The sequence below is a fragment of the Vipera ursinii genome (genome assembly GCF_947247035.1).
Source record: "Vipera ursinii genome assembly, chromosome: 1".
Taxonomy (NCBI): Eukaryota; Metazoa; Chordata; class Lepidosauria; order Squamata; family Viperidae; genus Vipera; species Vipera ursinii.
Window position 1 is genome coordinate 175,985,994 of NC_139512.1, and position 13,662 is coordinate 175,999,655.

The 13,662-nt window shown below is 40.2% G+C and overlaps 1 protein-coding gene across 1 annotated transcript in view; it reads left to right on the forward strand.

Annotated features, from left to right (window-relative positions):
• Nucleotides 1–4,249: 4,249 nt before the first annotated feature.
• CNBD2 (cyclic nucleotide binding domain containing 2) overlaps nucleotides 4,250–13,662 on the forward strand; it is a gene marked incomplete at its 5' end in the record, with an annotated part of 36,993 nt that continues 27,580 nt past the window's right edge. Inside the window, 5 exons of the mRNA XM_083354045.1 lie at nucleotides 4,250–4,342; nucleotides 4,570–4,623; nucleotides 5,946–6,109; nucleotides 9,941–10,097; nucleotides 10,823–10,974. Of these exons, the coding sequence (XP_083210171.1) occupies nucleotides 4,250–4,342; nucleotides 4,570–4,623; nucleotides 5,946–6,109; nucleotides 9,941–10,097; nucleotides 10,823–10,974 (620 nt within the window). The remainder of the gene's footprint in view (nucleotides 4,343–4,569; nucleotides 4,624–5,945; nucleotides 6,110–9,940; nucleotides 10,098–10,822; nucleotides 10,975–13,662) is intronic.

Below are 13,662 nucleotides of genomic sequence, written 5' to 3' on the forward strand. Positions count from 1 at the left end.
GTTTGGTCAAAGGCTCCTCCAAAGAGATAGTTGTATTTTGCTGTGTGTAGGAATGGCCTTCAAAACAGTTGAAAAGCTGCTGCCTCTTTTGAATGCAGGAGCCCATTCTGATATAACTGAACTTGGGGAGTACTCATCCCTCATAATCTATCCAGGTCATACTTTTGAAAAAGCACCTTTAAGAGTGCTTCTAGATGTGCTTGGTGTTTGTTGGGCTTGTCTTCCAGGTCTGGCTATCTGTCATTTATATAACTTGAAACTAAATGAGGCCCACCAATCCTACAGAGTCAATGAAACCCTTGCATCTTCACAGCATGCTAGGGTTGGATTTAGCCTTCTAAACTATTCTCCTCTCAGCACAAGAAACCAAGAATCCCCAGCAAATGGTGATCTCATTTTTATTTGACCCCATCCAGTAAAGGGGAGCTATCGCATCTCTGGGTAATTGGTTTCGCTGTCTTACAGGGAGTCCTTGACCATTCAGAGTTCCAATGGACCTTGCTTGGAGTTACTTACAAACCGGATTTGAACTTCAGACTGTTCCCCACCCCTACGCCCACAGTTATGTGGCTGTAGTTTGGGAACTCGGCAACTGGGTTGTATTTATAGCCATTTACAGGTGCCCCACAGTCATATGACCACAATTTTTTGACAATTTTGCTGAAAATGATATTTACATCCGGTTTTCAGCAAAAACAGCCCATAGTAAACCATGGGTTGCTTGATGACCACAGTGTTCCCTCAATGGCTACTGCAAAAAAGATAATGAAATTGGCTTCGTCATGTGACTGGCCCACTTTATGCCTATCATGAGTTTAACAACCATGATTGGAAAGTTCCATTACAGTCATAACTCAAGATCTACCTGAACTGCTAGAACTTTTTTTTTCAACCAATCATTCAGAGATATCTGGTAAGGAACAATTGAAGGAAGTATGTGAGTGGCCAATGAAAGCAGCAGTCTATGCCTCAACTGCATGGACTTCCACTCTTGGATTACCCAGTGTGAATCAATGCTGCTAGGAATGATAAAAGCCCAATTCCTATACTCTCTCTGTGTTTTAAAAAAAGATAAAACCTTTCTCCAATTCCAGCAGAGGGTAGAGCAAGAGTAACCTAACCTAGCTTGTGTACCTGACAGTGAGCCATTTCTCATTCATGGGATGTGGATTGCGAATCTGAATCTTTTAGAAACTACATCCAACAATACTCCATTTCTTTCCTTGGTGGTCGTATGAAAATCTATTTTTTCGATTTAGAGAGGATCAATCTGATAAGTAATGGAAAAAGGGTAAAAAAGGATATAGGCTATTGCATATGTTCTGGGAAATCTCTGCTTTCTCTTGATATATTTTTTCCATTCATAGCTAGAGAAAAAAATATAGGAAGAAATGTTTATCTCTGTGTGCATACAAATGTTTTCAGTCCAAAGAAAATGGGAGAATTTCAGCTGATGGAAAATATATTAAAGAAAAATAAACCCACAGCCATTTTCTTTTACAGGTTACAAGGAGAAATTGGTTAACCCCAAAAGGGGAATTAAGGTATGCTACTTCTCCTATGTACTGTACATATTTTAATTTTTAGAACAAGGAAAAGTATCAACATTAACATCATCAACAGCCAGTGATAATGAAAACAGATGCATTACTAACTGGGGGGAGAATGTGAAGATATTTGTGTAGGCTAGTTTGCACTCACACATGCAGTAACGCCTTTATTTTGTTTCAAGTGTGTTAGTCAAACAAGGTTATGCGGCTTAGTGTATTGGGTAAACCAGAATTAGTCTGTGAATGATTTATAAAAAATAGGATTGTGCATGCATCAGAAATATATATGAAAAGAGACTGTGGCCACTCTCCTGTTGATGTGTGCAGCTCTGTTTATGTGGATAGAAATTGACTGAGATAGTACAATAGGGGATTTAAAAAGATCTGATCAGGAAAGAGTATATCTTTAACAGTATATCTTCTGAGGAAATCCAGTTGGGGACTTTTATCCCAGGTCTTTGTCTTCCATGTAATTCCTGGCTTTACCTTCTTTTACGAGTTGGGAAAAGTAATAATTTAATTTAATTTAAATCTTACTAACAGAAGTAAGTCCTTTTTTCCAGGTGGCTCCCAGTAAAGGTAATTACTATCATTAACTGAGTTGAACACATACTTTTTATCTTTTGTTATCAGTTCATATTTTATTTCTGGTCAGGTTTTTTTTTTGGCCTGTATTTAGGCAGAAATGACTATCACAGAACTGCAAATTTCTGAAGGTTTCAATCCGATTCCAGGAGTAAATCCAGAACAGAGACTACCATCACAATTCAGTGAGATTATCTACATCATGAACGAGGAGGAATATGTGTATCTGGTTCTGCTGGGCCTCTTAGTGGCATTCAGTACCTTTGTCTGGTGTGCCCTGCTGGTCATACCTTTCTGTGGTATCATAGTTATAGCCAGATCAGATTAGTACAATGTGTTATATTCAGAAGTACATTTGAAAAATCTCTGAAAGCTATATAATTTATCTTGGATGCGAGTGCAAAAAAATTGGGAGGATTATATTATGCCATCCTGTAAGAGCGATGATAGTTGCCAATTTGTTTCCAGTGACAAATCAAAGTATTGGTGATAAATTTTAAAACTTCAAATGAGTTAGGTATATAGTATTTCAGAAATTACCTCTCTCATACTGGGCTGCTTATTCTGATAGAGAAATCATTCTCTATGCCTACCTCTAGAAGAGGCACATTTGATTGCAATGACAGAATGACCACATCTAACTATTTTATAAGGCCTCGGTGAGACCACACTTGGAATACTGCATCCAGTCTTGATCACCACAATATAAAAAGGATGTTGAGATTCTGGAAAGAGTGCAGAGAAAAACAACAAAGATGATTAGCAAGCTGGGGGCTAAAACATATGAAGAACAGTTGCAGTAATTGAGTTTGTCTAGTCTAGTGAGAAGAAGGACTAGGGGCGACATGATAGCAGTGTTTCGATATTGAGGCATTACCTCAAAGAAGGGGGGGGGGTTATCCTATTTTCCAAAGCACCAGAAGGCAAGACAAGAAACAATGGTTGAAAACTAACCAAGGAGAGAAGTAGCCTAGAACTAAGGAGAACTTTCTGACAACGAGAACAATAAATCAGTGGAATGGCTTGCCTTCAGAAATTGTGGGTGCTTCATCAGTAGAGGCTTTTAAAAAGAAATTGGACAGCCATTTGTCTGAAATGGTATAGGGTCTCTTGCTTGAGCAGGGGGTTGGACTAGAAGACCTCCAAGGTCCCTTCCAATTCTGTTATTCTGTTAAACTCTGAAACTTTCCACTTTGGCAATAAATGGAGAAAGCACCTTACTATCTTTTTTGCCCAACCAACAAGACTTTTTTTTAGAGAAGTATCAGCAGAAGCTGCTATCTGCTTTGTAATTTTTGTTTTAAAAACAATTTGTGTTTTGTTTTCATAGATTTTTTTAGTATTGCCTTCCTTTTTAAAAATCTGTTAAACATTTTAAATGTTGCACTGATTTTTAAGGTAATCAGCTACTTTAGGTGAAATGGCTGCATTAGAATGGTAGGATATAAATCTTTATAAAAATGAACAAACGTTCCACCATGTTTTGTTTTATTCTAAGTGAATATTTTTTGAGAGAGTTGGGATGACTTCATAATCAGTGATGTTCCTTAATCCTGTTTCCTGCCCTTTCTCTAATACCTCCCCCAAATAGTTCCAAGGAGGTACATTTAATTTTTTTTCACAGCGGATTTCTAGAATGTGAAAAATACTGAGATTGCCTCTGTATCTTGTCTTGATGCCTTGTATACCTGTACTCGTAGAGTAGAAGGGACATTTTCCAACATATTTACAGATTTGGGTGATCTATTTGCAATGTATTGTTTATTCTAAGGATATGGCTATGGCCACCCTCTGTAGCCATATGTAATGCTGAAGACATGGGTAAAATGATCATCAGCTTTTTAGAAAGTGGAGCCACTGTACTGGAGGAAAAACTCCTCTACGCAGTAATCTGTTTTAGCAGTCCTTGTGAATCCTGCTACCAGATATTTTGTCTTCTTGTCTCCAAGGCTTAAATACTTATTAGAGAGGACAGTGGGTTAGCTTGCATAAGGCACTCTGCTGCAGGATTTATGGTGATGCAGATGACATATGTTTAAGATGTGGCCAAATGATTCCATTTTCCCTTCCTCCCCCCAAAGAATTTTCACAGGCTCATTGTGAACATTATTCTGATGATAAAAGCATGCCGAGGATTCCGCAGCGCATTGAAAGGATTTGCAGGTTTTGACCTGATAGAAAAAGACTGTCGTCGAGAAATTGAAGGTGTAAGGAGTTCCACAAAAACAACGGAAAATCTTTTACTTATTATTGATTTAATATATTATTGCTTTTTAACATTAACTTTAACTTCTACAATATAATCACAAGCCATAAATATAAAATAGAATTATTTGTTAAAAACTAACATGAAAGTGTAGAATACTTTTAAGCTTTTATTTTTTTACACAGAAATCTACGTAAAATTAACTGCCATTCAATGTCTGCCTTTTAGGACATCAAAAGTGCCAATACTGTGTTTGATCGACATGAATTCAGTGTTTCAAAGGTTTGGACAAGCCATATATTATTGTTTTGGATGGTTTTTTTGCATTTGCAGTGACAGACAACTAGAGAACAAGGGTGGGGATATAGCAGTGGGGAAATTGAACAAATACCTCTTCAGAAGATAAAACAAGAACAAAAATTTAAAATGTTTTGACCCAATGTTTTAGTTGCATTTTTCGGTTCTGAGTTCAAGGTGAAATACATTGTCAACTTCCTGCATGCTGGTTACTGTTATTTAGTCCTGCTTTACAGAACCACAGTACCAAAAACTTTTGTGTGTCTACTGCAGGAGATTCAGTATTTGAGTTTGACTGGAGGTGAGTGAGAGATGCTTGAGGGAGGAAAGGTGTGCAAAAGAGTGAGTGGAATATATTGAAATAGATGCCCTTCAGTATGAGCATGGGGACTAAAGGCTGTCTTCCCCAATCTTTGGATTGATTGGTATTATCTCTGCCACCACCCCTTAGTGACCATGTTCATGTGGGCTGGGGAATGGTGGAATTATAGTGCAATAGCTGCATAGCAAAAGGTCAGGAGGGAAGCTTCACATAATTGCTGAACTGAAATACAGTTCACACTCATCTGAGTCATTCCTGCATACTGTGTTAAAAATTAAACACAAACGGTAAGCAGTATAGCTGAAGCATGGGAGTTCCTGAGGGAATAAGAGGATGCTCTTATTCCCAAGAGCATCTGCAGGTGGGGGGAGGGTGTCAAAATGTCCTCTGTGACTGCATGATCAAGGAGCCACCCCTTTTAAAGATATAATACAGACCGAAATCCACTTTAATGCCCCTTCTCTCCTGATGATGCTCTGTTTATTACATCCACAGCCGGCTTTCTTCTCAGTTCAAGAATGCCTCAACATTACACAAGCTTTTCCCTGAGAGCAATAACTCCCCCCATTCTTACTTTCATTACTTCTAATTATTTACATTAACTTAGGCTTGTCACACAGGCTTCTTACTGATTGTGGGAGGAGAGGCTTGTGATGGGAAGGGCTTGGGTGGACTGGGAATGTTGTAAAAATGCTGAGGTCAAAGTTTGTCTGGTTTCCATCATTGCAATGGAACCTTGTTGCTCTTTTGTAAAGGTAGAAATCATACATGTCTCCATGGAACTGAGAAGTAATCCCAAGGAGACCTGATAATACTGATCAAACTAGCAAGCAATATTAGGACTTTGAAGTTACATCTTGGGAGGCAAAAGAGAGAGAGAGAGCAAGAGAGAAGTAATGATGCCTAGAGTCTTGAGAGAATGACATTGCCATCTTTTACTGCTGCCCCTGTGAATATTTTTAAATGTATTTGATATTGCCTTCAGGAACATTTCCCTTTTAGAGCAATCCAAATAACTAAGAAGCCACCAACATGGAGGACTGAATCAGAAATAAAACACTTGCGCAACCGCTTACAGCTTTTAGAAAGTTACCGCCAATATAGTCCAACGCTGCAGTATCTGTTGGCCAAAGTGATTCGCTTTGAACGGTAATCGGGAGGGGAAGGTGGGCTAGGGAAGATAATAATGGCTTTCGAGCAATCCAAACCAGATCTATAGCTTTAAAAGTCTCCAAGTATCCCAATTAAAGGTAATGTTCCATCAAGGTTACCCAACATATTTTATTGCAGGAATTGGATAGCCTAAGGCAGTGATGGTGAACCTTTTAGAGACCGAGTGCCCAAACTGCAACCAAAAACCCACTTATGTATTGTGGGGTGCCAGGTGGGCATGGATGATTGGGTGGGCGTGACCTATTGGGTGGGCATGGCTGCGATGGTAATGGCAGACTGGGTGGGTCTAAAAAGTTCAATCAATCAATTCCAACTTTACGAGATCTTTTTTTCCCCGCAAAAAGTTGAAATTGATTGATTTAACCTTTTTTTGCACATGGCGGCGGAGGACTAAAGCGAAAAAGTTTTATAAAACCCAGCTGAAGGCCTAGGACTGTGGTGATGGCACGCGTGCCCACAGAGAGGGATCTGCATGCCACCTGTGGCACGCATGCCATAGGTTTGCCACCATGGGCCTAAGGTATCCCACTACTTTGCATTCTTCTGCTGTGGATATCAGACAAGACCTTTATAAAAATCCTAGACAGTTTCTATGGAAAATCTCTGCAAGGTCTCACTCTACTCTTTGGAACTGTTGTCATGTATTCTCCTTACTCTAATTCATTCTGGAAAGCTGCTCATCCTATTACCATTTCCCAAAGTGCCCAACACCCCTTTGTTGGTAATGGGGGGGGATTTCCCCCACCCCAGGTGCTGCCATTAGAAAAGATTGTAGCTGGAGGGGAGGAAATGATGCAGGTAGATCACCTTCCAAGATATGATACATGTATTAAGTAATCTTCAGTATAGATCAGTGTGCTTCCCAAACATTTGCTAAGTGGACATAGTTTCCTTAAACATGAAAGCTGGATAGGCCATGTCTTTCTTTCAATATTCTATATTCTTTTTTATATTTTCCTACAGTCCTGACCTACTGAAATAGAGATATTGGCTTTCTAGCTACCCAAAGTGCCATTTATCTGAAACTAGTCTGGCATAAAATTTACTATCGTCATTGCCTATCTGTTCCTTGCCTCCACTGAATCTGTTCCAAGTTACTGCCCTATAGGTAGCATTGTGATTTTGCACATATAATTCAAATAAACAAAGTTATTTGTTTTCTCCTCTGGCTTTGCTGTAACCAGGGCTTCCTACAGATTCCTAGGATTTGATAGAACACATCAGACTTGGTTTTTTTGTTATAAAAAAGACTGTCTTTGTTACTACTCAGAGTATCAAAAGAATTGTTTTAGGCCTGAATTCTAGTCCCAGCGTGGCCAACGGATAATTTTCCAGTTGCTTAAAAGGGAACGCAGCAGCAGCCTTCTGTTTTTGCTTCCCAGTAACTGCTAACTGGTGTGAGAAAGCCTTAAAACCTCTTCTCCATTTAGATCAGATCTAGCTTGACTATCTCATAGCTGCTTTCATAGAGAAAAGAGGGAGACATTGGAAAGAGATATACTGAAGAATATCATTATTAAAATGTCTAGAGCAGGCGTGTCTAACCTGCGGCCCACAGGCCACATGCAGCCCTGGTGAGCTAGTAATGCAACCCCACAAGATTGTAAACTTTTAACATTATTATGTGGTTTGCATACATTATATTATATGTTTTCTATGGGACCCAAGACAATTCCTCTTCACTCAGTGTGACCCAGGCAAGCCAAAAGGTTGGACATTCATGATCTAGATTGTCTCTTTCCCCCCACTTTTTAAAGATATCCAATAGCTGATTGTGTTTTCAGTGAAGTGGTCACAAGATCTTGTCCTTTTGGCTTTAATCTGACATTAATAAAGAGGAAAGGAACAGATAATGATCTTAATTGTTCTTTGAGAATGATGCTTATTCAGACACAAAAAAGAAGATGCCTGTTAAAGGAATGCCATCTCTCATGTTTGAAAAATATAGCAGTGGCATACTACATAAAAAATAGCAAACAAATCTGTGGGATGTAGAAAGGCAAAAGAATAAAAGCCATGCATGATTTCAGTGTCTAACTGAAAATTACATGATTTGAAATGTCCCATATTGAGTCAATAAAAACCAGATGTCCAGTAGCATCTTCTCAGACTAACGCAATTTTTTAAAAAAGGCATAAGCTTACTTCACTGGATGCATGAAGTGGCTAAATTGAAGTAAGATTTAAACTGGAATGAGGTGGCAAGGAAAAGAGCAGAAGACAGAAGATGGTAGTTATGCAGATTAAAGGTTTCTTATAAATTAAAATTTGTTTTATATTAAAAACCCATTGTGTTTGTTAAATCTTTTTGAGATTAATATGTATGATAGCAATAGCACTTAGACTTATATACTGCTTCATAGTGCTTCTCAGCCCTCTCTATGTGATTTACAGAGTTTGCATATTGCCCAGACCAATCTGGGTCCTCATTTTACAGACCTCGGAAGGAGGGAAGGTTGAATCAACCTTTCACCAGTCTTTTATTCAGTTTTACTCAATTGTGCTGGTGAAGTTTCTTTGCTCCAGAATAGCTACTTGAAGGTCTGTTACAGGGTATATTGGCAGCTCAAAATGCTGTTGTTGTTATTATGCCCTTGTCTTGAGTCCTGATGTCAAACTTGTGTGCATTCATTCTTCTACAGAAGGTTTGCCCCATTTGTCCTTCCTAGACTCTAGAGCAGGGGTGTCAAACTCAATTTCATTGAGGGCCGCATCAGCATTGCGGTTGCCCTCAGGGGGCCGGGTGGGCGTGGCCTACTGGGTGGGCGTGGCCAGCTCTACATCATTCGCATCAAGGGTGCCTATGGGGGCCCAGGCAGGAGTGGGACAGATCTGAGGGTCTCTGGCAGAAGGAGGGTCTCTGGGCCAGGGCCAAGGCAGTGGGGGCCGTTCCTTCATTGTTTCCAGGATGGCTTCGCGGGGCACATGAAACCACTTCGCGGGCCGGATCAGGCCCCCGGGCCTTGTGTTTGACATGTCTGCTCTAGAGGGTGTTAACCTTGTGAGCTAGTCCAGACAAGAAGCATAACCAGGAATACTAGTTCTACCTTTATTGAAAGGTTACATTAACATTACATTTGAAAATTGCATCCCATCCCTTACCTTTATTCACCCCAATACTAGAGAGGGTTCCCTCTGAGCAATTTTTACTAGTTGTGCTCCTTCAGACTCAGATTTCACTTATCAGACCATTGTCTTAGCTGCAGTTCTTCCTCCTGCCTTCTCAGATCATTCCTACTTTCCATTAAAGAGAGACGCTGCTGGCAGATGATGGCATATCTCATGTCAGAGGAAGAGCTTGTGAAGATACCCTTAATCCGTGTGTGAAGTTGTGAGGGCTGTGACTGCACAGCTGGTATAGTGCAGATACCCTCTGTAATGTCTACAGCAGGGGTCTTCAAACTTGGCCCTTTTATGACTTGTGGACTTCAACTCCCAGAATTCCTCAGCCAGACATGCCTGGCTGAGGAATTCTGGGTGTTGAAGTCCACAAGTCATAAAAGGGCCAAGTTTGAAGACCCCTGGTGTACAGTGTCATTGAATCTATATAGAAACCTTGAGGCAAAGAAAAAAACAGCTTTTAGGTTTGTTGGCCTGGAATTCTTGAAACTGTGCTGTCAATCCACCCAGAGTCCCTTCTTTTGTGAGGTGGGCAGCTACTGTATATAATTTTGAAAAATAAATGAATAAATCCATACTCAAAAGGGCATCAATCTGAGGAAGGCTAGCGAACTGTGCTCGCGCTTTAAGTCCTCTTTTCAGGTTCATTTTTGACAGCTTGTGATGTCACTTATGATCTTTTTTCCAGATTTGGCCGCAGAAGAGTGGTCATAAAAAAAGGGCATGAAGCAACTGCCTTCTACTTCATTTATTATGGTACAGTTGCTATCACGGATGATGATGATGGAAGCAGTGCCTTTGTGGAAACAGCTCCAACTACGATTCAGAGGGGTGCTTCTTTTGGTGTGAGTGTGATCTGCAACTGTGGTTCTCAACTTTTCAGTATTAGCAAAGAAAATGGTTCTCTCCATAACAGAAACACACACATGCACACACATTCACCTTTTTCCACAAAGGAAATATCTCTATATGCTTACAAGCTTTGATAAATGTTATGCCTCTAAGCATTCTCAATATGTAAGAATTATACTATTGCTTTTCCAATTGAAAGATGCTGATCTTCCCAAGCGCTAGGAAGTTTCAGCTTCAGAATCCAGCAGGTAGCATTGTTAAGACAGGTAACTTTCAGGGAAACTGATACTCAGAAAATCTTGTTGAATGAGTTACAAAGATAGCACAATGTAAAGCATCCAGGGGCCATAAAATCCTTACCACAAAAATGAATTTTAAATAAATTTGAAAATCAAGGTGACATATTGCGAAGCCAACTCCCATCATCCTGGACCATCTGTATTTCCTATAATATTGCAGGATTCCAAATAGACTCAGCAAAAATGATGGTGGCTTCAAGAAGGCTTCTGTTGATACATTTACTCTGCTGCCTAGGACAAAGGAAAGGCAAAGCTGGGAAAAGCTTGAGTGTAGGAAATATGAAGTGGGGGAGTCGACCGGTGAAGAGGATGAGAAGAGTGAAATTAAATAAAAGGAAAAGGACCAGGTATATAATAGGAAAAGAGGAAGAATCAACCATGGCAATATTTGCTCTCATTTATCTCTTGCTTATTAACAGGAAATTGCCCTTTTGCAAAAAACAAAAAGAAATGCCACTGTCGTCTGTATGGCGGAAACGGAATTGCTGGTGGTGGATAAAAAGGATTTTTTTGCTTATGAACTAGATAAGGAACTTCAACGGGAATTCAAAGTTCGCTACGACTATTTGAGGTATTTCTTATATTGCTTTTGTCCATTGTTTCCATGGTTTTGGCTTTGGTTCAACTAATCAACCTTTATAGAAAGAACTCAATAGATAAGGAGTATTTCTTTTCCAATAAGACATCAAGCATTTCAACCTCTCAGCGGCTTTTGATACCATGGTATCCTTCTGAAATGGTTTTGGGGACTGGGAGTACGGCATTGCCTTGTTTTATCTCCTTTCTTTGAGACTGTTTCCAGTAGGTGCTGATCATGAGTGAGAGGTCTGACCCTCAGCCCCTGTGCTGTAGGACCCCTCAAAGAGTTAGTGCTTTTTCCATTCCCATTTAACATCTACATGAAACTGCTGGATGAAATCATCTGTCATCATAGATCATCAATATGCTGATGATGCTCAATTGTATACCACTGTCTTGTGGTGAGTTAAGCTACGCTGTAACTACCCTTTCTCAATGCCTGGATGCTGTTGAGGTCTGGATGGGGAGGAGCAGCTTAAAACTAACCCCTGGCAAGATTGAGTAGCTTTGGGTCTGGGGCTTCTTGGTTTGTTGGAGAATTACAATCTTTGATTGTCAGTGGGTTTGCACTGCCCCAGGTAGACATAGTTCATAATCTGGGGGTTCTCCTGGAGTCATGACTTCTGCTTGAAAAGCAGGTGGCAGTCAAGGCCAGAAGAGCCTTTGCACAATTGTGTGTGTTGTGCCAGTTATTCCCATTCCTGGACCAATGGCCTGTTCTCATGGTCACCTACAAAGTGGTCACTTTCCATTTGAACTATTGTAATGTGCTGTACACGGAGGTGCCCTTCAACAGCATCCAGAAACTTGAGTTGGCTGAAAATGCAACCACCCTCACAGTTTTGTGCAAGTCCAAATTTCCACAAGTGTCAACTGCACTGATTACCAATTTGCTTCTGGGTGCAATTCAAAGTGCTAGCTATCACCTTTAAAGCTCTGCATTGTTTGGGGCCAGGTTATTTGACAGACCACCTCTCTACAATTACATCAATCCAGCCCATCAGAAAGGAAGGCAGAGTATATTCCAGGTCCCAACTATCAAGGAAGTACATCGGGCGGGACCTAGAAAAAGGGCCTTCTCTGTGGTGGTTCCCTCCCTTTGGATGATCATGCCTGAGTCTAAAGATAAGACTGGCCCCCACCTTGTTGCTTTTTCACAAGCTTTTGAAGACATGATTTTGTCAGCAGGCTTGGGGATCCCATTTGGAGCTAATCAAGTGGCTTGTTTGCTTTGTTGATGCCCCACAGGGTGAGATGGGGGTATAAATAGTGGACTTTTAACTGTGGATTTTTAATGTTGTATGCCAGCCAGAGTCACTGTGTGTGAATTGGGAGGCTATATAAACTTGTTTAATAAACAAATAAAATAATCTGCCTGTCTGACAGCCATTGTACTGTGGCGCTTAAAGTGTGAACTGAGTGGAAGGATGCTGGTTCCAGCTGGATGATTTGGGGCCAATTACTCTCTCAGGCTGGGAATTGAGAAAATATCCATCTATCGAGTTTCACTGGACCAATGTGGTAAACTATGGCCAATGATTGTGGCCATGACCTTCAATGAATAGGCCTTCATCCAGCTGAGGATAGAATTGGGCTCATATTTACCAAAAAGTAAGTTAGCTACTATTACACTGCTGCAGAAATTACAGTTAGGGGTTTTTATCTTTATTTTCCCCATTTTACAGAGAATTAAACATGCAGCTCTTTCTGACCCAACCTTTTATATTCTTTCCCTTTAATAATGCCACTTTTATTTTATTGTTTCATTTCAGCTCATTTCATTTTATTGAAGGGTGGAAAAAGAACCAGGTTGTTAAGCATTCACTGTTTTTTAAAATTAATAAAGCAGCACTATAGAGATTGTCCATATTACTGTTTTTTTGCTCAGGATTCTCAAATAAGAGGGGGCTTGAGAGAAAAACGCCAATGTTACTGCCTGAAAGAAAATCCAGATGGTGCCACTCTCCTATCTAGAACAAACAGTATAATACTTTTGCAGGAGGAGACATCAGTTTGTGCCTTCATGGTATTTCTTCATAAGTGTCAACGCTGCTAACATCGAATGTTATTGCTTGACATGATATGAAGGAGTAGCTATTTCATATGTTAAACTTGTGTATAGCTTTAAGACCTGTGTATTGTTTTAGTTTGAAAAGGTGGGGGGAGGGAAGAGTAGGAATGCACTTTCAAGGCCACTTGACTCTCTAAAGAAGATAAGATTTGGTGGTTCTTCTAACGGAAGGGAAACTGATTCTTTAAATTAATTGGAGAATATGATTAATGGCAGAATTAGAAAGGTGGAGAATTGTGTTTAATATATTGTGCAAGGGGCGGGGATTTCAGATTCCAGCTTCTTTCGAGCAAGCATTTGCCGGTGTATTAGGCTAATAAAGGACTTTTAAGGTAAACAATGCCTCATAGTCACTTGAAAAGCCCATAGGTCGGAAACTTGACAATAAGGCTGCCTGAAGCAGATGGCTTTGATATATTTATTGACTCAGCTACACCATTGCCTATCCCTGGAGCAGACAAGGCAGCCACTTCTGGAAGGCAGACGCTTCACCTTCTCTGACTCCCCACTCACCTTCTCAGAGCAGACAGTTTTGCCCTATTTCTGCAGTACACTTTCCCCAGTTATATTGCCTCAAGCATTGCTGTCCATTTGGGCTAGAGAATTTCA